The 27,201-nt window shown below is 32.8% G+C and overlaps 1 protein-coding gene across 1 annotated transcript in view; it reads right to left on the reverse strand.

Moving 5' to 3' along the window:
* The window catches only part of Apoltp (Apolipoprotein lipid transfer particle), a 2,496,658-nt gene that overhangs the window by 1,896,537 nt on the left and 572,920 nt on the right, over positions 1-27,201 (reverse strand). Inside the window, exon 8 of the mRNA XM_089596186.1 lies at positions 7,288-7,786. Within this exon, the coding sequence (XP_089452312.1) occupies positions 7,288-7,786 (499 nt within the window). The remainder of the gene's footprint in view (positions 1-7,287; positions 7,787-27,201) is intronic.

Below are 27,201 nucleotides of genomic sequence, written 5' to 3' on the forward strand. Positions count from 1 at the left end.
CTATGATACCCGCTAAATATTTTATTTTGCAATAAATTTGAATGAATTTGTTAACTGGTGATTTCATTATAGTATACATTTTATTTATGTTTACAATCTAATATATCTATTTTTTTCGTGCTACTTTATTATTTCAATCCTTTTGATCCAAATTTCATTAGAGAAAAGTGTAAATACGTTTTTTTTGTTATCTATAGTTGTTTTTCTCACACATTAACAAATTTTGAAATTCAAGTATTGTATACATTCGAAGTAAAAAAAAAAACCTTTTAAAAGGATTTACAATATAAAGTAGTGTTGATTCCATACGCAATAAATAAAAATAATTTTGAAAGGAAAAACAAATGTTTTTAAAAACCGTGTCAATAATAGAAAATGAACAGCATCAACCTTGATACGGTGTGAAACTAAAATTTCTTTTTCGAGCCGGTAGAAGTATGCAAAAACAATAAGTTTGAACGCGAAATTATTAAAATTTGACCACAGAGCTCTGAGACACGATCGATCACACACAAATACACATACATACATAAGCACACATGTACATACATTTTTGAATTATGAACTATTTTCATTCTTAACACAATAAAAAACATTGGGAACTGAATTCCAGAAAAATTTTTTTTCGCCGATACAATAAAATTTCCTTAATCAGTTAGCAAAACTAGTGTATTCATAGTATTTTCCTAATTTTTTCCTATATAAAGGTAATTTGTGATCTTTTGGTGCCGATTGTACATAAAAAAATGTCAGTGCACAAAAATAAATGTCTTCCATAACCCTGTTAAAAAATCTCAAAAAATTTCTGATGTTAAAATCTCACTTCAGAAATTTCTTTACAATTTCTACACCAGCAAAAACGTAAGACATATGTTATTACAAGCAAAATAAGTCAAAACCATAGTTAAAACAGCTTGTGTCGATTATTGTCTCCCAAGAATTCTGCAAAATTCTGCAACAAGGAGGAGTGCATCGAATAAAATTAATAACGCACTCGATTGACCGTCAGATGTGTGCACTTCTTATGCAAGAGTCTTACGCACTTGCCTGCACGCAAATCTTGCGCAAATCTGCCGTAAGTGGAAGTGCATCAAGTCGGAATGATAACGCACTCGACTGATCGTGAGATTTATGCACTTCTTACGCAAGAGTCTTGCGCAAATCTGCCGCAAAGCGTCTTATGCACTTGTCATGCATCAGAATTACACAAGATCCCAGAAGCAGACTAGGTGCAGACTTACGCACTGCCAGTGCGTAAGATTGTGTTACCAGGGAGAATATCTGTGAGAGTTTCATTCAAATCAACTTTTACTATATTAGTTGAATTTGTTACTAACTCTTATTTACAAAATAATAATGTGTTTTAATATATTTCGAATTTTTTGTAGAATTACTATACTTCGCAATACTTCTAGCACCACTATTGTCTTCATGAGTTTTAAAACGTTCTTTCAACTCAATTTTGAAATCACTTAAAATTTTTACTCTATATTTATTTGCTAACGTTCCAATACATATTTTTTGATAAAGTGTCATTTTTCCTTTTTCATAATTCCTCCTAGATCTTTCATCTGAAACTTTTTTGACAACAAGCCTTTAATATAATTACCTGTAGTTTTATTTTCACCACAAATCAATAAGTCATTAACAAACAAAATCAAACAAATAGTCTCATTCTCATCAGTTATACGTATAAACAACAATCATTTTTACTTACAAATCCTGACTCTTTAATATATGTATTAAAACACTTGTACCATAGTCTTGGACTATCTCTGAAACCACACAAAACCTTATTTAATTTTAAAACTTTCTTGGTATTCTCTTCATAACCTCTAGGTTGTCTAACATAAATCTCCGATTTTACTAGACTATTAAAAAGAGACGTTTATTTATCCATCTATTTAATAATTTATTTGTTTGGACAACACTATGCCAATAAAATTTTTAAAATCTGCATTTTAGCAACTGGTGAATATATATCTTCAACAATTTCATTCTGTTAAAATCTCATCACAACTAATCTTGCTTTATAATTATATTAATTTTTTTTTTTGTATAAGCCTATTTCAAGTCTAAGATTTTCTTAATAATCGGTTTTTCAACTAACCTCCAAGTATTTTTTTTTAATTAAATAAGATATTTTCCTGTTTATTGCAATTTTCCAACTTTTAAAATCATACGAATTCATTGTATCATCAAAACTTACTGGACTTTCCGCATTTACATAATTAACATGTACAATACCATTATAAGCAAAATTTTCATCATCATAATTCGCAGGTTTTCTTGCACTCCTTTTTAAACGTCTTAACTCAATGTTTTCATTATTATTTTTATTCTGTCCATATTCAGACTCTTGTTTACTTTTATCGTAATTATTTTGAATTTGATTTTAAAATCTATTTGCATGTTCCATTTTATTGTCGTTCATTTTAAATCCAACTATTTTAAAATCTTCTTCAACTATGTCAACATGTCTAGCTACTATCACGTTACCATTTAATAAGTTGTATTAAAGAGTTTATACCCTACTTTCTCATAACCTCATAAGATTCCTATTTCAGCTTTATTATCTCATTTAGATTGTCTCTTTTGTTCTGGTATTCTTACAAAAACCTTACTTTCATGCAAACGTAGATTTTTAATACAAGGTTTAATACTAAACATTATTTCAAAAGGAGTTTTATTTTTTTCTACTAAATTTGGAATTATCCTAATTTATAAATATGGAACTGTTTTAACTACTTCGGGCCAATATATTCTTATTACATTAGCACCTGCTAGAAGATATTACGACATATTTATAATATTCCTGTTGTATTTTTCTACCATGCTTTTTAACTTATAAACATACGGTGAACATGGTTCAATCACAATTCCTTTTTCTCTTGCAAAATTATAAGCATCTTCATTCAAATATTCTTTACCATAATTGCACCTTGATATTTTAACTCTTTTTCCCGTCATATTTGCCGTTGTATTAATATAAACAATAAAACAATCATATACCTCACTCTTTAATTTAACTACAAAAACTTTAATTAACTTGCTATAATTATCAATAAAAGTCAAAAAATATTTTTCTATATTGTAACCCATTGTACTATAGGACCCTTTCATATCAGTGTGAATTACTTTCAAAATTTCCTTTACCCTTTTTCTATTATCCTCAAAAGGCAAATTATGCATTTAATTTTTCATAAAAATCTTACATTTAAAATAGTCAGATTCAATATGTTCTGGTAATCCATCGAGTAAATTTTTATCACACATTGTTCTTAGATAGTTGAAATTGACATCACCCAATTTTCTGTGAAGCTTTTCTTTTTCTGTCATTGATTTTTCAAACTTATTTGTCATATTTAATTTTTTTTTGCTACAAGACTATCTAAAAAATAGGTATCGTTTTTCTTTTATGCGGAGAATTTTTTCAACTGCCCCAGCACCACCGCAGAAAGGCCGCGTGAGTGCAAAAGACAACTTTTTCATCTCGTCGTTTGGGCCTGAGAAAAATGCTTACATCCTTGATACATCCTTATAATACATCCTTAAAATACATCCTTATAATTAATTATTTGTCACATATAGTCAGCAAGACATTTCTTTACAATTTTTCTTCTGACGAGGGCTTCAAGATCTGTATCCTTAATTCTTTAGAAACAATTGATTTTAAATTTTTTACAAATAACATGGGTTATTTACTACTTTTAATAAAACTCTAATACTTTAGAAAATAAAATAGCTTACAACATTTAAAAAGCTCAATCAAGCTTTAACTCAAGTTTTTGTAAAATTAAACAAATCTTACTAATATATAAAGCAAAAACGCTGAAACCGTTCTAATCGCTAACCACGAAAACTAATGAACCGATTTTGTTAAAATTTTGCACACTAATTCATGATACTTCCTAGATATTTGAGTATAGTTTTATCTTAAAAAATTTAATAACAATAGCAATAAATGAGCTCAAAGTTTTGCAAAAATAAGCCAGATTTTCACTTTAGTTCAGTCAAATCCACTAGGTGGCGTCGACATAAAATCGAAGCTACCTGCAACATAATTAAATAAGGGTGGTTATAATAGGCCGGAGCGTTTCAATAGTAATGTAGTCGAGCTTCAGCACTTCAACGAGCTGTATCGAGAATGCTGATGACAGTCTTGCAGCTGGGTATCCAGGTTACGGACGACACTCTTCTCTAAGGGGGAAGGGACCTTGGTGTCCATTCACCCTGAATCTCGACGAGTGCGATAAAAAAAAAAAAAAATTCCATCCGATGCCATCTCTGCCACAATACCAAGAGACATATCTAGCCAGAGCACAATCTGCTCCAACTCATCAGAGTTGTGTGGTAATCCCACCATCCCCGCTTACCCACATGTTCCCGTCTAACGATGAGCGGTTGGTCATCCGGAGAACGACCCGAGACGAGATATTCTTTGATTAGCGGTGTACCTCCCTCTATTACAGTCTCCATACATCGAGACTCCCAAGGTAAGAATCAAGCAACCTGTAGCCAGCTCTTCATCATCAGGAATAAGAATAGCCTGGAAGTTTCACCACTGTCGCTTTTTAGGGCCATTATAAGTACTTACGTTCCCTACTTAACCATCAATTTCATCGGTTCTTTTTAGGATCCATCTAACTGTAAACTACCTTGCCAACAAATACGTTTTTTCTACCATTTCCGTAAGCAATTCGTCAACTAAAAGACTATATTAACTAAAGACGGGCACTATGAAACCGAGTCAGCCATTCACTAGCAGACGTTACCTGTGGAGTTGTTCTTCGCAAGGCTGGAAAACCCGGTGACTGACGACCCTATACTACCCTCTCGACTTTAAGCATTTAACCAGGAATCACTAATCCTCTCTCAGGTCTGCGTAGGGCAAACCTATAACAGCTATGAAGGAAAAAAAACTTGAGCCAACGGGACAGCCTCCACTGGACAAGTATTACTAACGAATTACCCCATCTAAGATCACCAAAACAACTGAATCTGCAAATAAAAAAGGTACTTTAGACACCAACGTCTTGGACTTGTACCCGGAGACCTTGAAAAAGAGCACTACAACTAGCCCCAAAGCTTCGGACTTTGTAATTTTTCTCCTAATTAGTCTGGGTCTTCAACAGCAAGCCAGAGAAGATCACCCTGAGGTATCCAGGCAGTCACACTTGCTGTTAACTGCAGTCAAGAAAGAGTTAACTTAAAAAGCTCACCGGTCTTTTTTAGGGCCATCGGATGTCGAACTACCTTGCCAACAAATATATTAGAACTTAACAAAGTTGACAGAAAACAGTTTTTAGATGTCACAAAAATTTTAAGCATGCTAAAAGTCGCAAGAGGGTGAATTGGAAGAAAAACTTCAAATGTATATAATAAATACAATTTGACTTAGGCTTTAAGAAACTGACGAAAAAAATTTATCGAGATTGAAACAGCAGCGTCAAAATCGACAAATAAAGAATCCATTACGTGAGAGATCAGCTTTTCATTGTGTCCTCACAGCAATCTCTGAAATCTTTCAAGATCCTACTTTAGATTTTTAAATAAGTAGAAAATGTATTTGTGTTTTTGTGGCAATAAAAATGTAGGGTTGAAGGTCCAGGACTTTGTTGCTTTGGTAATAAAGTTGTGAGATATGAGAAAAAAAGATTTTTTTAATATAAATTTTTTGGGGGTTTAAAATCTAAACAGCTTAAAAAAATAGCCCTTTTCGTGAATTACACAGGAGGAACTGTAAATCAACGGCTTGTTATGGCCACCAATCATTTTATGGCATAAAGAACGCACGGTACTTTTTAGCATAATTATTTTTTTGAATTTTTACACCTTATTATTTGACCAAATAAACTATATGGATTCCGAAAAAATATATTTTTAATAAGAAGATTTTTGTTCTAAAATGTGTCAGTAATATGTGTAAAATTTCTAACTGAAAACGCTTCACATTACATGTCAACACACTATGGCATTTTATTTAGTAAGTATTGGGCGAAGCCGAGACGGGGGGCTGGTTTAAGTATATTTTAATAAATAAGATTTAACTATTGTTTTTAATGTTGTTGTTCATACTTTATTATTTGTCCTTAACAAAGGTCATAGATGCTTACGCAAACATTACGAAAAATTCAAGCAAGTTTGGCGGTTTTTTGTGTTAACGTACAAAATGCATATTTTCAAGTTGTGTTTTTTTTTTATAAACATGTAAGCTAGGATTTTTTTAAGTAAATTGCTAAGCTATCTTGTTCTTAATCTTTGTATGACCGCCTTGGTACTATTACAGTCTATCTATGCTAAGTAGCTGGACTATCTTGTGAGGTAAGAAGTCACATTCTCATATAAGTTTGCATATATTTCATAAAGTAGAGGTATATAATATTTTTTAGGTTCAAGAAGTAACTTGGAACCATAAACCGAATAAAAAATATTTTGCTTATCATCCATATGACTTTATAAGTAGTTCTAATGGTTTGTTCTTTTATAAAAAATTTAGGCAAAACTAACAATTAAGTTTTGGGAGGGGTACAGTTTAGATTTGATAGATACATAGATACGCTAAAGATGCATGCAAGATTGTAACATCAGTTGGCTTATGAAAAACTAACATATCAATTAACTATAGATAAGTATAACTAACTTTGTTTTTGACTTAATATGTTACAATTATAAAAACTGAATGATTTGTTCAAATTACTGTTAGCCAGTCAAAGTCTTTCAAAACTAGTAACATTGTTCTTACGTAAAAATGCTGCTTGCTTTTATTTTCCTGATTTTATCAACAGATCTGCTCTTAACTGAGCTAATTTTTCGTTTTCAGAACAACAACAAGTATACGAAAGAATTGAAAAAAAGTCTACACATTAATACTATCTACGCACGACGTTTGCTTACTTCAATAGACTATAGAATATGCAAGAAGTAAAAAACTTTTGCGTGTTTTTCATTAAAAGCTATCCACTTCTCTGGAGCTAAAAAAATCAATGGGTTTTGCTTTTCTTATAAGTTTTGTGAAATAAATGTAACAGTTCTATAAATAACTACTAAAATCATTAAGTATTAAAGGCATAGATGCCACTGCTGTTCTTAAACACATTTTCTTTACGTAATTTGTTGACAACACGTTTGGAAAGGACTTTTTGATTTTAGTAATATTTACAAAACTTTGTTTTTACATAACTATGAAAAAACATTTAGCAAGCACTAAACTAAGAAATTTTGAGTTGCACTTTGCATTTTATAACAAAATTAGAACCAACAATTCAACTCTGTTTTAAATCTTACCTTAGTTCTTTCCCACTTATATTCCAGCATATAACTGTTTGCTGTAGGATCAGCCTTTTTTATAAATATTTTTAATACCACAGGTCCTTTTAAAAAGAAATATGGTGCATTCATACGTGTAGTAACAATTAAAAACTGATACTCAATACACATTTTCAGTCCAATTAGACGATCTAAATTTGACCAACTGCATGTAATGTTTTTTGTCATTCCCAAGTCCTTATATTTGTTTGTGTGCATCAAAGTAAACAAAACAAGATCAATGGGCTGTTCTGATATTTCTGCACCATTTGTTCTTACTATTAAAACATCACTTTTAAAAGAAAATAATTCAATCTTATGATTAGGTATTTTCCAATTTAATTGTAACAGTTTAAAACTTCTTGTCACAAAATCTACTTCCATGGCAGTAACTGAGTATAATGAGCTTTTAAGTTTGATACCAGTATTTTTGTAAAAAGCATCAATAGTTGCTCGGCCACTTACATCTAGGCTGAAACTAAAATGTATAATTATTAAATCTATTACTGAAATAAATTAAATAATCATTATTTCATATTTTTAACGATTATCTTAAATGTGTCCAAGAAGGTCTTTTTTTATTTATAAAATAACTGTTATAAGCCTATTGATGTACACTTTGATAGATGCTTAAGATTTAAATATGTTTGACTACAACAAAAACGATGTTTTAAGAATTTTAAAAAATCTTTTTTTTTTTTTACTAAACACGATTAAATTCTAATCATAATTTTCAAAATTAATTTATTGAAGGAAAAACACCCTTTTTCAGAAAAACATTACGTACATTTTCTCTCCTAAAAGCATAGTATAATATTTAGATTACATTTTTTGTTTTTGTACTTATTGATCTAAGAAATAAGACCTGTTAGGATAAGCATAGTATTTTTGTTTACCAGTAAATAGGGTTAAATCATTTTTAAGTTAAATGTTGGAAAAGTGCTTTTGTATTGGTATTTTATCATTTGACAATAAAAATACCTAGAAGTTTTGAAATACAGAAATTTACTGCTTAAAATAATACGCGCTACCTTACAACAAATATTTCTTACCACACTGTGACAGTAAAAGAAGCTTTTGTCCTGCTTTGCAGATCATAAGTCCATTCTCCAAGTGTAGGATTTATAAAAATCACTCCGTGCGCCATCCTTGCACTAACAAGTTGAGTAGACAAAATGAAAACATCATTACTCGTGTTACTATCAGTGCAGGCTGAGAATAAGTTCACAACAGCAGAATACGCGACTCACAAAGGATTGAAGGAGGCTTGGGCGTTTAATGTCGTATCTATTGAGGGGCCCCTGTGGGGTACTTGTCATACAAATGATTCTTTGTAATATTTTTTTTATTATCATTTTGATTATACACATGTGTGAACAAAATAGCGATAATACGCGGAAAAGTCATTGGAAAAATCGATATTAAAAAATTCATTAGTTTTCCCGAGGTACCTTGTGTAAAGATGACGGCCCTGCCACGATAAAGGTAACAACACTGTACTGTCTTGCTCTTATCTGCTATTATATACCTATACTTGTGTTAGACTTAAATTTTCATGCTTGTATGTTTATGAATGTACAGCGCATGTGCACTTACAGTACCTGAACAAAACAATTCTCATGTTCGATGTTTTCCTCACTATTTTCTCAAAATTTAGCGTGTTGATCCTATTCTTTATTTTTAATCATAGATTCTTTATACTTTCAAGTACATGTACCAATTTAACGTAAGGGCCCACAGCTTTTTATTGCGGTACGGTATTCTATTGAATTTCGGGTTCCGTAAGGTTGCGTGTTAAAATGACGAATTTTCACAAGCGATTTTCTCAAAAATACATGTGTTGACCTACCTATTCTGTTTTCCTAAAAAAATCTAGCAAACTTTATCTATGTAATCTCTGAATTTTAGACCTAGCCAGCATTTAATTTGAAATCGTCCAAGCCTCCTTAATGGAACAGATGATAACATAAATAATAATTTTTCAATGTAATTTTTAAATAATATCAAAGAAGGTCTTCCACCATACAAATTGAAACTAAAAATGAATGGTATAGTAATGTTAATAAGAATTTTAAGTACATGGAAAATATTGATTAGCAAGAAATTTTTCAGTAATTCAAAATTATGTAACTTTGAAAATCATCACATTTGAACAGATTTATATGAAATCATAAAAACCATGAAAAAAAAAACATGTGAATAATGTGAAAAGGGTTTCAAAAAACCAGATGGCTTAAAACGACGCATGAAATGTCAAAAAATTAAATTAATAGAATAAATTATTGTTTTGAAAGCTTAATTGTGTTTGTCGATTTAATTATATCTACTCTTGAATTCTGTCTTTTTGTTAATAAAGTCCTTAAGTAATAAAGAATTTTATATTTGGGTGAAGTAGACATGAAGCAGAAAGAGATTTCAAATTTCAAAGTTGAATTAAGTTAAGCAAATAATGATCCTTCAGAGACATACAGTAAGTAAGACAAAGAGAATTGACATAGGGGGACCTATGATCAGTGACTTGAAAAATCTGAAAAACGAGGTATGACTTGGATACTAAATAACATTACAGATGGTAAAACATCCTATAAATAAGTATTTTTTGGAGGGGAGGTAGTGGGGGAGTTACGGGCAGCTGAGGGAGAGCTAAGGGGCAGCGGGGGCAGAAGAAGGGTGATCGACGCGCAGAGAAGCGCACAGCGGTAAACTCCGAAAGGCTGATACTGCTCCCCGTTCCAGGCCGGTCACCATCGTAAGGGGTTTCCAGCCACTTGCTAGTACTAGGGGAATCGGAAGAACTACCACCTGCGCTCAGCAAAACATGCCAAGGGTCTGACTTATAAAAATTTACGTGCCCGTTGGTCGTGTCCAGCGCATCGCCTATGCTGCTCGAAGGTAAATTTTATCGAGTATCATGGGCGCTGTGCTTGAACCGGGACGAACGCTTCCGTTACGATCATCAACTGTCCCGACTCTTGATCAGTCATTTCAGAGCCAACCGTTCGGCAACAGTTTTAACGATGATCGCGTCCACGGGGACCGCGAGGAGGCGCGTTCGCAAGCTCCTGCCTGGAGCGACACGGTTAGCATGTGATACGGGCAGGGACACAACTCCCTGACGGCTGGACCCTTAGGCCGCACACACTAGGCTTTTGAAGTTTTGCATTTGCTACCGTCCTGGCTTATTCTACAGAGTCTGCAAATTTCACAACATTTTTACAGTGTTCTAAGAAAGCCAGGAAGACTTCAGGACTTGATACAAAGAACTCGTTTTTTCTTGGCCATGTCCTTTGCCCCGTCATGCCCATGAACCGCTTACGACTTTCAATTGTTCTTGGACATTTTGAGAATCGATGCTCCATGGTATCCACGGTGCCACAAGTGCAGAGGTCATCGTCCTTTAAGTTACACCTGTGAAGGTTCGCGTTAAAGTTTCCATGACCTGTTAACACCTGAACGTATGCGTGGTCTGGTTCAAACCATTTTGAGTTGATTCTCATTCTGACGTTGCTTATAAAAGAGTAAGTTACTTTCCCATTTGCTGAGCTATCCCACCTTCTTTGCCATTTGCCCAGGGCCTCCTCCCTGATTTGCTTCTCACTTACGTTCTCAGCCTCCATATTCATGAGGTTGCCAAAGGAAATGGTATTTCCTTTCCTCAAGTCATACAGGGCGATTCTGCTTTCAAGGATGAGATCAATTGGGAGGGTTCCCGTGAGTACACACAGCGCATCCGTTGATGTTGTTCTGTAAGCGTGAGTTGCTGCAACCAGAGTCGTGTGCTGAGCGCTTTTTAGCTTGCGAATGTCGTTCACCGTGCACTTATCCGCCCACGCCGCAGCCGCGTACGCGACTATTGGCGTGAAGACGGCTTGGTGAATTCGTAAGTCGTAGCGAACTTAAATCCCCACGTGCTTTTGGCGAGTCTTCTTAAGTTTTGGAAGAGAGGTGTCACTTTGTCTCTTAGGTATGAGCAGTGGGTTCCAAAGCTCATGTCTTGATCGATCATGACGCCCAGATATTTGACAGACTTTCTTACTTTTAAGCTTTTCCCCCTTATCTTGATTATCGGCGTTCGCAGCAGCGGTCAAGCCTTTTTCTTTCTCAATTTCCGGGGTCTGTCAGGCCTGTGTCTCTCTCTTCGATCAGCTTTCCCAAATTCATTTATTTTGAGGAAAATGCCTTCAGTTTTGCTTTCTGAGATCTCGAGTTTAATCCTTTCGCTCCACCTGAGAACCTCGTCCAAAACTTCCTGGCCCTTTAACTCAATTTCTTTTCGCGAGTTTCCACCTATGACCGTTATAAGATCATCTGCGTAGGCTAGAAACTCTACGTTGGGCTTAGCCTCCAAGGTTTCAAGCAGCGAATTGAAAGCCAAGTTCCAAAAGCTCGGTCCAAGGATTGAGCCTTGGGGGCAACCCTTCGCTGCTACCTTAGAGGCAGTCTGACCAGCCCATTCAAGATTAACTTGCCGGTTTTCGAGGTAACTCTTTATGAGCTGGTAAACGTTCTTAGGGCATCCTTTTATTTATAAAGCTGAGAGGATTGCCGAGTGCTGCACGTTGTCGAAAGCACCCTTGATATCGAACAGAATCCCAAACGTGTACCAACTGTCCGAATCGTTCACCAGACGTCTGAGTTCCACGATGGCGTCTTCTGTTAATTTCCGAGGTGTGAAGCTATATTGATGAAGCGAGATACCTTCAGAGTTTAGTATATCACGGTTAAGTCTGTTGACTATGAGCTTTTCCAAAAGCTTGCCATTCACCGGGAGAAGATTAATTAGGCGGTATGAATGCGAGTCCGACAGATCTTTATCAAAGCTTTTCAGCAAGATCGTAAGCATACCCTTTTTTGACACTTGTGGAAAGTATCCTTTTTCCAAGCAGACGTTCATTAGGCCCAGGAACTGCGCCTGGAGAAGCTTAGCCGCGTGTTTAACAACCTGCGCCCCGGGAGGTCAGCTCCCGGTGCCTTGCCATTCTCCAGACCTTTTGAAGCAAGTTTGAGCTCGTGAGCAGAGAAGACTTGGGCCTCCTCCGTTTCCGGGGAGGCTTCCATCTCTCTCCTCATGTGACTTAACTCTGGAGAGTTATCGGTTCTGTCATCGTCCGGGACGTGAGTGTTCAACAGGGTATCAGCTGTTTCGACCATTGACATGGTATAATTTTCATCGGTCATTAGGGCACTAAAAGCTGTTCGAGGAGTTTTCTTATTTGCCATAGATTTGTAAACGTGGCCGAAAATGTCTTCGTTGCCGACTGTCGTCACAAAATCTCTCCAACTCTCATCCTTTGCACGGTGTATCATTCTTTTCTATTCTTTCATCAGAGCTCTGTACTCATTTACCAACTCTTGATCGTGGCGGTATCGCTTGAGCAACCTGTGTGTTTTATTTAGCTTATATTTAGCGGCCTCTAATTCCTCACTCCACCACGGACTCCGGCTTCTCCAACGACCTTTTTTGAATATTGCCAAATCGCATGCGTGTATCATGACGTTGTTCAATTCTTGAGCGTAGTATTCTATTTTATCAGTGTCCTTTAGTTCGAGGATATCGAGTCTCTCTGTTGAGAGTCTCTTCAATTCATTTTCAAATTTTTCCCAGTCAGCTTTGTCAAGGTTATACCTTGATTTGGCAGGGGGAGCTTCGCTTTCGACTAGTTGAACCTCAAAGTTGAAGAAGATCGATTTGTGCTCACTTGTTGTTCACAGGTCCTGGACTTTCCAATTAAAGATCCTGTGGCTCATCAACAAGTTCGTCAAGGTAACGTCAATCCAAGACCTGCGCCCCTTCGACTCATATGTTGGTGTCCCAGTGACCTTGTTTTGGGTGGCAAGCCCGTGGGTGGCTATCACTTTTTCAAAAGCTTCGCCATTCATATTGGTGCCTCTGGGACTCCAAAGTGACGACTCAGCGTTTGAATCAGTGCCTATTATTACTCTCTCCCCGCTTAGATTTCGAAGCACTATTTCCAAATGGATTAGGTGTGACTCCCTGTCTTCGTTGAACTTAAAGTAGCAACTCACGACATAGAGTGAGAGTCCGGGAGCAGTAATTTCCGCAACCACACAGTATTGGTTACTAAGCTGCGAAATATATAGGGCACTGTAGTTGGGGTTTGTTACAACAACGGCAGCCTAAGGCTCCGTGGAACGAGTAGCCATAATCATGTTAGTGCCAAGCCCAGTACATTTCCAAGAGTTGCCCAGTTTACTCTTGGCCGGTTCTTGGAGAAGTAGCACATCTAATCTTTGGACAGCGGGGGCAGTGATGGTTTTAAGATGGCAAAAAGTGGTCCCCCCACCACTCTCCCATCTACAAAGAATGGTAGGGGAACTGATTTCCAAGCAGCGCCATGAGACAGCCAAAAGCGTCGTCTGCTACGACAATGGTTCTCAAATTGCAGCTCTGCACAATTATATACATGCACATATATTGTGTCACCGAATGCATGCATATATAGTCTCGGGTCCTTGACAGTCAGCACATGATGATGTATTTTGTCAGCTGATCGTTGCATTAGTGCCCAGTGCTGTCCTATGCCGGTGATAATAACGAAGAAGCCTTGACTCTTTTTTTCTACATCTACGTCAAGCTAACAAGTCTAGCCTTTCTCACCAAGTCAAACGATGAGGTAAGTAAAGATATTACTGTTAGTGCTAGCAGTTTGACAAGTAGCTGCTAAGCATATCTGACTGAGCAGATCTGACAAGTAAACTGCATATTTCAGTTATAAGCCCAACAGATATGGTGAGTTGCAGTGCTCGTTTTTTTATTCTCTTTTTGTATAGTTTTTTGTCTCTCTTAAATTTGTATGTAAATAAAGCAGGACTTCAATGTGGGATTGCTAATAAATAAATAAATGAGTAAAATGAAGCTGTGCTGAAAAGAAAATGTACCTGAATCTTTGGAATCATCAAATGGCTGTGAATCTCCAGTTGCTTCAGAGACTGTAGTAAGGAGTTTTTTCAAAATTATTGTTCACAATGAAGGTACAGAGAAAAGTCACTCAACGCTCTCATAATAACTTGTTGCCATGTAATGCTAATATAATAGCACAGTGAAAAATAAGGATTAAGTTCAAACTTGCTCAAAGTTAACAAGTGCGCAGCTCATCATATTCCAAACATATAGTACAATAGTGGTAGATGGTCTTTACAATTATTCAAATGAAGTAAGTTATGAGGGTTAAGGAATTCCATGAAGCCGTAGATGTGACCTGGTCACCTCCAGTCCAGCAGCCCACCAACTTTTTAATTTTGCTGGCTGCAGAAACAGTTGCTCAGCAGTTGAATATGAGTTTAGTACTGTAACGACAGTTTGGATTTATATTCTCTCGACTTATAGCAGCCAGGCTGTATGATATGTACATCAAGATCGGTGTGCCAAATCATCGAATGTTTAGTCTTTTTTTTTATTCATATGTACCTAAAATATTCGTGGTGTTGAGAAATTAAGTATTATAATTTTAATACCCATGAAGATTTTACAGAATAATTTGGGGAGCTAGCAGAACGAATCCAGCCAGCATTATTGTAATTTGCTATGATTGTGGAACAATAATGATTCACTTTGCTGACAAGATGTTTGAGAACGACAGCAACTGTTTGATAAGCAGTCCCGTTTAATACAAGGTCCTCTAAGAGCACTGGACTTTAATCCATTACAGTCTCATTTTCTAGCTACTGGTGCGACAGATAGTAACATTTATACTTTGTATATTAATTGGACGAATGAGGCTATGTCTCCTAGTTAAAAAAAAATTTACCGCCTGCGGATGTACTAGATAAGTCATGGAATACATAAGGTACGTTACTTGGCAACATTTTTTTTTACACATTTATAGTTGACATTAGAGCATTTTGTTGTTCACAATGCAACACATTCTTACTTCAACATTTTCACAGCGTTGTGTTATTTAAAGAAGAATAAAGCCATGGTAATACTCACGGATGCCAATTCAAGAACCTCTATAAGCATTATCATTATGAATTTTAACATAATAATTCTTCATCATTATTAAAATATAAGTAAGATGAAGATCAGTACACTGACCTCCTGATATATAGTCACACAGCTGTCTCTTGCTTCAGAAGAGGATTAAACTCCAATTATTGAACTGTGGAATTTAAGATTTGCAACCACACCGTAAAAACATTCCGAAACCATCGAAGGAAATTAATATCGATTGCCTGGAACCCTTATGATTTTGATCTTCTCAGTTATGCAAAAGACAATATAATTCTCTCTTGAAATCCTAATTTCGATATGCCAGTACGTAGTTGTTGAATTTACCTCGCAACTCCGTTTTTTATTGTGTAATGCTTATTTTTTATGACAAATCTTATTTTGCGGTCGTAATACTGTTGGCTGATTGGCTCAAACAAATCATGGAAACTTAAATGTGTCTTAGTGCCCTAGATGGGCTTGCTTGGTTGTGAGCACTACTTTATATGGCTAGTTAAAAGTATACTCTATGGAAGATGGAGCTGACCATTAATCTGCTGAAACGTTAAATAAAATGTTGATTTATTTTCTGGCAAGAACCCATTCCCACAAGTCTCATCAATGATGCAAACAGAAGTGTATTATTAAAATAATCCTGTAGAGTCCCCAGTCTCTCGTTTAATGGTAGCTAACTATGCGAATAATACCATAGTAGAAGGTATACCTTTTATTCAACTAACAATGACAGTTAGAAACAAAACTAAATTAATACCCGAATCAAACAATATACTAATTAAGTCAGACTACACAGCTGAAATTGATGACCAAACTGCTCAATTCCAACCACTCCAATAATTGTAATTAAAATGCTTCCAACTAGTGTTTTCGAAATTCATAAAGCTTCACAAGCTTCCAAAGTAATATTTTGTAGCTTGTTATACATGCCAATATATTCAACGTTTCAGGTATCAATACAGTTATTGCGCCAAAATTGTTAAATTACTTGAAAAAAGTAAACATTTGCAATTGACAAAATTGTTTAAAGAGATGCCACATTTGAAAATTAAAGTATTAGTTACATTTTAACATTTTTACAAATTGAAGTTAATTTTTTTTTTAGATAACAAACATTTTATCACACCTAGATCTGTCCTTATTTTTTTTTTACCATTATCCTTTTTTCACGATATTTTCTATTCGATTAAATTTTTCTTTGAGCTCATCAATAGAGAAAACATTAATCATACACTACCTTAAATATCAAAAGAAAATTGCAAAACCTACACCAATAGAAATGATGTAAAGACAAAGACAAGAATATTTAAAGAGTAAATAAAAATAGAGAGGTAAATATACAGATAAATAAAAAGGAACGTTGAGTTATTAGATTGTTAATTCGTTTATTCACTATAAATCAGTTATTAATCAATTTTTTTTTTTTTTTTTTTTTTTTTTTTTTTTTTTTTTTTATCTAATGATTTTAATTAAGTAAACGACTTTTTTTTCGTCACATTTTTCACAGTAAATCTTTCTCTGTTAAGATTTCAGCTGATAATGAATATGCAAAAGTTGGATTTAACAATAGCTTAATAAAAAATCAGGTAACTGTTAAATGTATGTTATGTAATTACCGGGTAAGATTTGCTCAAGATTTAGATAAATATATTAATCTAAAATTACAAAAACATTCTAAAAAATGATTAAATTAATTACTAGAAAAGAAAGCGCCAGTCAATAAAGCCCTGCTGAGTAATTCTTATGTATGGAAGCGGTGGTGATAACTAGCCCAGTCATTTATTAATTTATTTAATAAATAAATTATTTCTTTGGCGAGCAAGTGACGGTGATAAGTAGCTCTACCATTTATTAATTAACTTAATAAACTGTAATACGTAACTTTAGTGGCAATCAAGTGGTACCAATAATAAATTTGGCGATTTGTAAGTTTATTGGACAGATAAACTTTTTTTTTGACGAGCAAGCGACGACAACGAGTAGCTCATCTTTTTGATCAATTATTAAGTTAATAAATTGATTCTTTAGCGGAAAAGTACTAGCAATAAGTTAATTAGCTGTTAATTAGTTTATTTAATAAATTTATAACTTTTTTGGTGAGCGAGTGATGGCAGTTTATAGCTCAGCTATTCATCAGTTCAGTTAAGAAATGAATTATTCAATTGGGGTGCAAGAAATGCTAATAACAAGCCCAGCTATTTCTAAGTTTAATAAATAAATTTTTTTTTGCTGAGCACGTGACAGCATTAAATAACTTGACTATTTATTAGTTTATTTCATAATTAAATTAATTCTTTGGTGAGCAAGTGACGGCAACGAGTAGCTCAGCTTTTTATTACATTATTTAGTAGATAAATTCATAATTTGGTGAGCAAGTGGTAGCAGTAAGTAGCTCAGACTCTTATTACATTATTCAATAAACGGATTATTTATTTAATAAGCAACTGTCAGCAAGTAGTAGCTTACCTTAGTTTTCGTTTGTTGAATTGATAAATTATTTTTTTTGTGAGCAAGTGGCGGCAATGAGCAGCTCGGTAATTTGTGAGTTTATTTTATAATAAATACATTTTTTGGTAAGTGAGTCACAACAATAAGTATATTAGCAATTTTCAAGTTTATTTAATAATTAAATTATTTTTTTATTAATGAGCAAGTGGCAGAACGTTGTAGTTTAGATAATAATTAATTTATTCGATAGATAAATTTTCTGATTAACGAGCAAGCGGTAAAAATAAGTACCTCAGCCTTTTTATTAGTTGAATTGATAAATAAAAAATTTTTTTGATGTCAAACCATTGGCAAGAAGTAACTTATCTATTTCTTAGATTGATCAAGTAGATACATTATTTTTTTAGTGAGCAAGTGCCGGAAATAAGAAGTTTAGCTATTTAATTATTTATTTAATGGGAAATTAATTTGTTTGGCGAGCAATCGACGGCCTTACATAAAATTATTCATATAAAAGCTTATTTGTGAAGTAAATTAATTTTATAGTGATTAAGTGGCAGCAATGAATAGCTAAACTATCTCTTAGTTTACTTGATAAATGATCTATTTTAGTAGGGAGAAAAAGACGCCGCCGTGCCGCAAGATCATCTGCTATCTATTGATTCATTTAATAAATATACTACTTTTCTGTGCGACCATGAAATGGCAATGATTTGGTTAGCTGTTAGTTACCTCTCTGCTATGTTTATTTCTTTTTTAGCCAGTAAGCAAATTTAACAAGTAAATTAGCAAATTTTAAGTTTACTTACTAAATAAAATATTGTTTTGGTAAGCAAGCGACGGAAGTAAGTATTTTAGCTCTTGACTAAAATGTTTGATTAATAGGATACTTTCTTGGCGAGGAACTGAAGGCAAGGAGTAGCTTAGCTTCTTTTTCAGTTTGTTTAATAGTTAGATTATTTTTTTAGGGAGCAAGTGGCAGCAATGAATAGCTGAGTTTTACTGTAGTTTATTTGATACTCTTATTATGTATTTTATGGGCAAGCCGTGGCAATAAGTGAATTTTATAATTAATTTATTCAATGTGTAAACATTTTTTTGGCCACAAATTGCCAGCAATAATCAGAAGCTCAGCTATTTATAAGTTCATTCAACAATTAAAATTTTTTTCTGATGAGAGCAAAGGACGGCAAAGAGCAGCTCAATTTTTCATGAGTTTCTATGATAAATAAACTTCATTTTTTGGAAGAAAGTAACGGCAATGAGTAGCTTAGTTATTCATGTAAGCTTGAGAAATAATTTGATTTATGGGTGATCAAGTGGTTGCAAAACGTAGCTCAGCTCTTTATTAGTTTATTTCATAAATAAATAACTTTTTTGCGAGAAAAAACAATTTTATTTTTAGACAATAAGTAAATTAGCTGCTTAGTAGTTTAATAAATCAATTAATTTCTTGACAAACAAGAAACAGCATAAAGTAGCTTAGCTATTTATTATTCTAATTCAGAAATAAATTATTTTTAGGGTGAACAAATGGTGTGCAATCAGTGGCTTAGGTACTTGTTAGTTTAATAAAAAAAAATTTTTGGGCAAGAAAGTGATGGAAATAAGAAGCTTAGCTATTTATTAGTGTAATAAATAAAGCTACTTTTTAGCGAGCAAGCAGTGGCAATAAGGCAATTGTCTATTGATAAGTTTATTTTCTAAATATGTAACTTTTTTGTTGAGCAAGCGATGGCAGTAAGTAGCTAAGCTATTTATCAGTTCAGTTAGTAAGCAAATTATTTATCTTAGAAGCGAGCGACGTCAACAAAAAGCCAGCTTTTGATGAGCTTATTAAATAAATAATCTTTATTTTGGCAAGAATGTGATGGTAATGAGTAACTAAGCTATATATAAATTTATTTTATAAATATACTCTTTCTTTGGCGAGCAACCAGTGGCAATTAATTGCTCAGTTACTTATTAGTTTCTATATTAACTAAGATGATTCTTTGGCAGGCAAAGAAGTGCTTTATCTAATCAATAAATTCATAAATAGCTCATTAACTAGTAGCTGTCACTTGCTCACCGAAGATAAAATGTAGTTTCCAAATAAAATAATAATAAGCCTAGCTTTTCGTTTGCAGCTGCTTGCTAAAAAAATAATTCATTTAGTAAATAAATTAACAAATAACTAAGCATCTCATTAACGTCGCATTCTCGATATAAAAATAGTTTATCTATTTAATACATTAATAAGTAGCTGAGTCACTTCGCCATCTCTTGCTGATCAAATAAATATTTTAACTATTAAATAAACGTAAAAATTGCTAAGTTCATTCTTGCCATCGCTTGCCTGCCAAAGAATCATCTTAGTTAATATAGAAACTAATAAGTAACTGAGCAATTAATTGCCACTGGTTGCTCGCCAAAGAAAGAGTATATTTATAAAATAAATTTATATATAGCTTAGTTACTCATTACCATCACATTCTTGCCAAAATAAAGATTATTTATTTAATAAGCTCATCAAAAGCTGGCTTTTTGTTGACGTCGCTCGCTTCTAAGATAAATAATTTGTTTACTAACTGAACTGATAAATAGCTTAGCTACTTACTGCCATCGCTTGCTCAACAAAAAAGTTACATATTTAGAAAATAAACTTATCAATAGACAATTGCCTTATTGCCACTGCTTGCTCGCCAAAAAATAGCTTTATTTGTTACACTAATAAATAGCTAAGCTTCTTATTTCCATCACTTTCTTGCCCAAAAATTTTTTTTTATTAAACTAACAAGTACCTAAGCCACTGATTGCACACCATTTGTTCACCCCAAAAATAATTTATTTCTGAATTAGAATAATAAATAGCTAAGCTACTTTATGCTGTTTCTTGTTTGTCAAGAAATTAATTGATTAATTAAACTACTAAGCAGCTAATTTACTTATTGTCTAAAAATAAAATTGTTTTTTCTCGCAAAAAAGTTATTTATTTATGAAATAAACTAATAAAGAGCTGAGCTACTTTTTGCAACCACTTAATCACCCATGAATCAAATTATTTCTTAAGCTTACATGAATAACTAAGCTACTCATTGCCGTTACTTTCTTCCAAAAAATGAAGTTTATTTATCATAGAAACTCATAAAAAATTGAGCTGCTCTTTGCCGTCCTTTGCTCTCATCAGAAAAAAATTTTAATTGTTGAATGAACTTATAAATAGCTGAGCTTCTGATTATTGCTGGCAATTTGTGGCCAAAAAAATGTTTACACATTGAATAAATTAATTATAAAATTCACTTATTTCCACGGCTTGCCCACAAAATACATAATAAGAGTATCAAATAAACTACAGTAAAACTCAGCTATTTATTGCCGCCACTTGCTCCCTAAAAAAATAATCTAACTATTAAACAAACTGAAAAAGAAGCTAAGCTACTCCTTGCCTTCAGTTCCTCGCCAAGAAAGTATCCTATTAATCAAACATTTTAGTCAAGAGCTAAAATACTTACTTCCGTCGCTTGCTTACCAAAACAATATTTTATTTAGTAAGTAAACTTACAATTTGCTAATTTACTTGTTAAATTTGCTTACTGGCTTCAAAAGAAATAAACATAGCAGAGAGGTAACTAACAGCTAACCAAATTATAGCCATTTCATGGTCGCACAGAAAAGTAGTATATTTATTAAATGAATCAATAGATAGCAGATGATCTTGCGGCACGGCGGCGTCTTTTCCTCCCTACTAAAATAGATCATTTATCAAGTAAACTAAGAGATAGTTCAGCTATTTATTGCTGCCACTTAATCACTATAAAATTAATTTACTTGACAAATAAGCTTTTATATGAATAATTTTATGTAAGGCCGTCGATTGCTCGCCAAACGAATTAATTTCCCATTAAATAAATAATTAAATAGCTAAACTTCTTATTTCTGGCACTTGCTCACTGAAAAAATAATGTATCTACTTGATAAATCTAAGAAATAGATAAGTTACTTCTTGCCAATGGTTTGACATCAAAAAAATTTTTTATTAATCAATTCAACTAATAAAAAGGCTGAGGTACTTATTTTTACCGCTTGCTCGTTAATCAGAAAATTTATCTATCGAATAAATTAATTATTATCTAAACTACAACGTTCTGCCACTTGCTCATTGATAAGAAAATAATTTAATTATTAAATAAACTTGAGAATTGCTAATATACTTATTGTTGTGACTCACTCACCAAAAAATGTATTAACTGTAAAATAAACTAATAAATATCCAAGCTGCTAATTGCCTCCACTTGCTCACAAGAAATTTAATTTATCAATTTAACAAACAAAAACTAAGGTAAGCTACTACTTGCTGACAGTTGCTCATCAAATAAATAATCGATTTATTAAATAATGTAATAAAAATCTGAGCTTCTTTCTGCTACCACTTGCTCGCCGAAGAATGAATTTATCTACTAAATAATCTTATAAAAAGCTGAGCTACTCGTTGCGGTCACTTGCTTACCAAAAAATTAATTTGATTATGAAATAAGCTAATATAAAGATATCAAAGGTGAAACTTCTAAACATAAAAGCTGATATTTCGACGTCATGCTGACGTCATCCTTAGGGCAACTTACAAAATATATATACAATCATAAACACATTATATCGAAAACAAATCATAAATTACTAAGAAAAGTTTAATATAAGTACAAATGTAATTGTTAGGATAACACGTGGCATTGTTAATGAGCAAAATATATTAGTACATAATGATTAATGTGAAGAACTTTCATTTAATCAAAAGATTTTTGCTTTTACGAGGAACATAGTCAGAAACATTAAAATGCAAGACCATAAACTTAGTATAAGAAAGTAGACGCATATGTGAAATATGTAACAAGGTACACTGGAGATTCCATTCTGTTCTATGTGCGCTATGTAGAAGATTGTCTTCTTATTATAAAAACAGAGCGTATTGAATACATTTCAAACCGCTTTAACTATTATAATCTATATTTACAGTTTACGGTAGAGAAAAAGACAAATAATTCTGTTCCATTTTTAGACATTTTAATTACACGTATTCTTGATTTTCCTTGCTCGTTTGATCTATATAAAAAACCATCTTCTTCTGGACGATTATTAAATTTTTTTTCGCATAATCCTGTTTGTCAAAAGAGAGCTATCGTTTATTCTTTGATTGACAAAGTTTTTAAGTTGGCTGATCCTTGTTTTAGGACCAAAAACATTTGTGAGGTTAGGAGGGTTCTTGCTGAGAATGCTTATCCGGGTTATTTTGTTGAAAAATACATGAAAGCGAGAATTAGCTTTCTTAATAGATTGTTAAACAAATCTAAGGACTCAACACCTGGTTGTGACCCGTGCCGTTTAGAGAACCGCAATTCTTGTTCTGGAACACCTTTTATTGTATTTCCGTATTTTCAGTGCTTAGAAAGTTCTTTACGTAAGATTTTTTCTAAATTTAATATTAGAGTAATTTTTTTCAATTCATGTTAATTTACTGATATTATACGATTAAGTAAAGATAAAACTCCTACACTTAAAAAGGGGGGCATAGTTTATTTAATTCTGTGTAAATGCGGTGTTTGATATGTGGGTCAAAGTAAGAGACTGCTTGGCATTCGAATAAGTGAACACTTACGAATGGTTAAAAACCATGATAAGAAATCTGCCATTGCTTCTCATTCAATACAATTTCAACATACATTTGATTTTAATAATGTTAGAATTTTGGACCAAGAAAAGAATAGATGTAAACACGAATTTTCTGAAATGATACATATTTTTAATTATGATGATAATGTAAATAGACAGATTGATACTAACTGATTGATTGGAACTAACAAACTGAATGTCGCTTACAAATTTTTTTTACAAAATATTCAGCGAAAAGTTATGCGAAAATAATATCGAGTCTGTTTACACGTGTATTATACTTTTTCATACGTTTAATAAGTTTTATACATTTTACACACATTTCATTGGTAGTTTAACATCCTTGATTCTTCCTCACTATAGTACTTACAGTGTACCTTGTTACATATTTCACATATGCATCGACTTTCTTATATTTAGTTTATGGTCTTGCATTTAAATGTTTCTGACTATGTTCCTCGTGAAAGCAAAAATCTTTTTATTAAATGTAATTTCTTCACATTGATCATTATGTACTAATAATTTTTGCTCCGTTTGCAATGCCACGTGTTATCCTAACACTTACATTGGTAATTATATTGAACTTTTCTTAGTAATTTATGATTTGTTTTGAATATTATGTAATAATGATTGTTTATATATTTTGTTAGTTGCCCTGAGGATGACGTCAGCATGACGTCGAAATATTGGCTTTTATATTAGTTGTGTAAATAAAGTCATGCTCCAATAACTAATTTTTTATACTGTGTTATTATTAATAAATAGATAAGTTATTCAATGCTGTCGTGCTCAGCAAAAAAATTATTTATTCATTGAACGTAGAAGTAGCTGGGCTTGTTATTGGCATTTCTTGCACCCCAATTAAATAATTTATTTTTTAACTGAATTAATAAATATCTGAGCTATGAACTGCCATCGCTTGCTCGCCAAAGAAGTTATAAATTTACCGAACAAGCCAATTAACAGCTAATTTACTTATTGCCACTACTTGCTTGCCAAAGAATGAACTTATTAACTTAATAATTAATCAAAAAGATGAGCTACTCGTTGTCATCGCTTGCTCGTCAAAAAACAAGTTTATCCGTCAAATAAACTAATAAATCATTAAATTTATTATTAGTACCACTCGCTTGCCAATAAAGTTACATATTTATTAAGTTAATTTATAAATGGTAGAGCTACTTATCACCGTCACTTGCTCGCTGAAGAAATAATTTATTTATTAAATAAATTAATAAATGACTGGGCTAGTTATCACCACCGCTTGCTTACATAAAAATTATTCTACTTACTGTTAAAATCTCTGAACCAGCAGGGCTTTAATGACTGGCGCTTTCTTTTCCAGTAATTAATTTAATTATTTTTTAGAATGTTCTTGTAATTTTAGATTAAAATATTTATGTAAATCTTCAGAAAATCTTACCCGGTAATTACATAACATACATTTAACAGTTACCTGATTTTTCATTAAGCTATTGTTGAGTCCAACTTTTGCAAATTTATTATCAGGTGCAATTTTAACAGAGAAAGATTGACTGTGAAAAATGTAACGAAAAAAAAATCGCTTACTAAATTAAAATTATTAGATAAAAAAAATTTAAAAAAATAAAAAATTAATTAATAACTAATTTATGGTAAATAAACGAATTAACAATCTTATAACTCGACGTACCTTCTTATTCATCTCTATATTTACCTCTCTATTTTTATTTACTCTTTAAATATTCTTGTCTTTGTCCTTACATCATTTCTATAGGTGTAGATTTTTTAATTTTCTTTTGATATTGAAGGTTGTGTATGATTAATGTTTTTTCTATTAATGAGCTGAAAGAAAAATTTAATCCAATAGAAAATATCGTAAAAAAAAGATAATGGAAAAAAAAGAGTGAGGACAGATGCAGGTGTAATAAAATGTTTGTTATGAAAAAAAAAAAATTAACTTTAATTTGTAAAAATGTTAAAATGTAACTAATACTTAACTTTTCACATGTAGCATCTCTTTAACAATTTTTTCAATTGCAAATGTTTACTTTTTTTAAGTAATTTGACAATTTTGGCGCAATAACTGTATTGATTGCTGAAACGTTGAATATATATTTGCATGTATAGCAAGCTACAAAACATTACTTTGGAAGCTTGTGAAGCTACATAAATTACGAGAACACGAGTCAGAAGCATTTTAATTACAATTATTGGAGTAATTGGAATTGAGCAGTTTGATTATCAATTTCAGCTGTGTAGTCTGATTTAATGAGTATATTATTTGATTTGGGTACTAATTTAGTTTTGTTTCCAACTGTCATTGTTAGTTGAATAAAAGGTATACCTTCTTCTATGGTATTATTCGCATAGTTAGCTACCATTAAACCAGAGACTGGGGACTCTACAGCATTATTTGCACAATTTACTTCTGTTTGCATAATCAGTGACACTTGTGGAAATGGGTCAATACCAGAAATTAAATCAACATTTTCTTTATTGTCTCAGCAGATCAATGGTCAGCTCCACCTTTCAGAGAGTATACTATTGCCTGGCCATATAAAGTAGTACTCACAACCAAGCAAGCTCATCTAGGGCACAAAGACACATTTAAGTTTCCATCATTTGTTTGAGCCAATCAGCCAACAGTATTACGACCGTAAAATAAGATTTGTAATAAGAAATAAGCATCACACAATAAAAAACAGAGTTGGGAGAAAAATTTAACTACTACGTACTGGAATATCGAAATTAGGATTCCAAGAGAGAATTCCATTGTCTTTTGCATAACTAAGAAAATTAAAATCATAAGGATTTCAGGCAGTTGATACTACTTTTTTTTGATGGTTTTAGAATGTTTTTATGGTGTGGTTGCAAATCTTAAATCCCGCAGTTCAATAATTGGAGTTCAATCCTCTTCTGAAGCAAGAGACACCTGTGTGACTATATATAAGGAGGTCAGTGTACTGATTTTTATCTCACTTATATCTTAATAACGACGAAGAATTGTTATGTTAAAATTTCTAATGATAATGCTCATGTTATGACCAGATATATTCAGAGTAAGGTCTTAACTGTTTTATTCAAGTGTGTCTTATTTTATCGTCGGGTTCTTACAATTTAGCTCGTGAGCTTTATTTTTTCTTTTATTTTCTTATTAAATAATGATTTTTAATCAAATAATATGGGTAATAAGTGTATTTTTTTATTGAAGCAATTTAATAATAATTTGTTCTTTCAAATACAATTTAATTGGGTTATTGAGAATTTTTTTTGCACCGTGAGAAGTGAAACAGGCCATACTAACAATTAAACTGCTCGTTAGTTTACAAACGTTCCCAAAAAATGTCTAGTATATGCTGATATAAAAGAATCACCTCATGCTGGTTGTCAATCGATGAATGCGTTATGACCTGACTTGTTCAGAGTTTGGTCTTAACTGTTTTATTTAAGTGCCATTCGTAGGGATCTTAGATTTTAGCTCGTGAGCATTATTTGTTCTATTTTTGTATTAAATAATAATCTTTATTTGAATAATATGGGTCATTAATGTATTTCTTTATTGAAGCAATCTAATAATAATTTGTTTTTTTAAATACAATTTAATCGGGTCACTTTAACAAGGTTCAACATAAATTTTATTACTGGTATTTTACTTACATCTATCACTGACTATTTTACTGCTGCTTCAGACATTGCTTATGCTTCGTGCTGTAACCGTCAGTATTTCCTTCAACTATACAAACGAGTTCGTAGACAGCAGGATGTTGCGATTTCAGCTTCTGCTGCTATCGCCAGAATCTTTTTTGGCAGGCCTCCTTTGCTGTACCTCGCTCCTTAGCGTATTCCGATACTTT

The sequence above is a fragment of the Copidosoma floridanum genome, unplaced genomic scaffold (assembly GCF_036245765.1).
Source record: "Copidosoma floridanum isolate Cflo_tuat_1 unplaced genomic scaffold, Cflo_Japanese_pri ptg000004l, whole genome shotgun sequence".
Classification (NCBI taxonomy): domain Eukaryota; kingdom Metazoa; phylum Arthropoda; class Insecta; order Hymenoptera; family Encyrtidae; genus Copidosoma; species Copidosoma floridanum.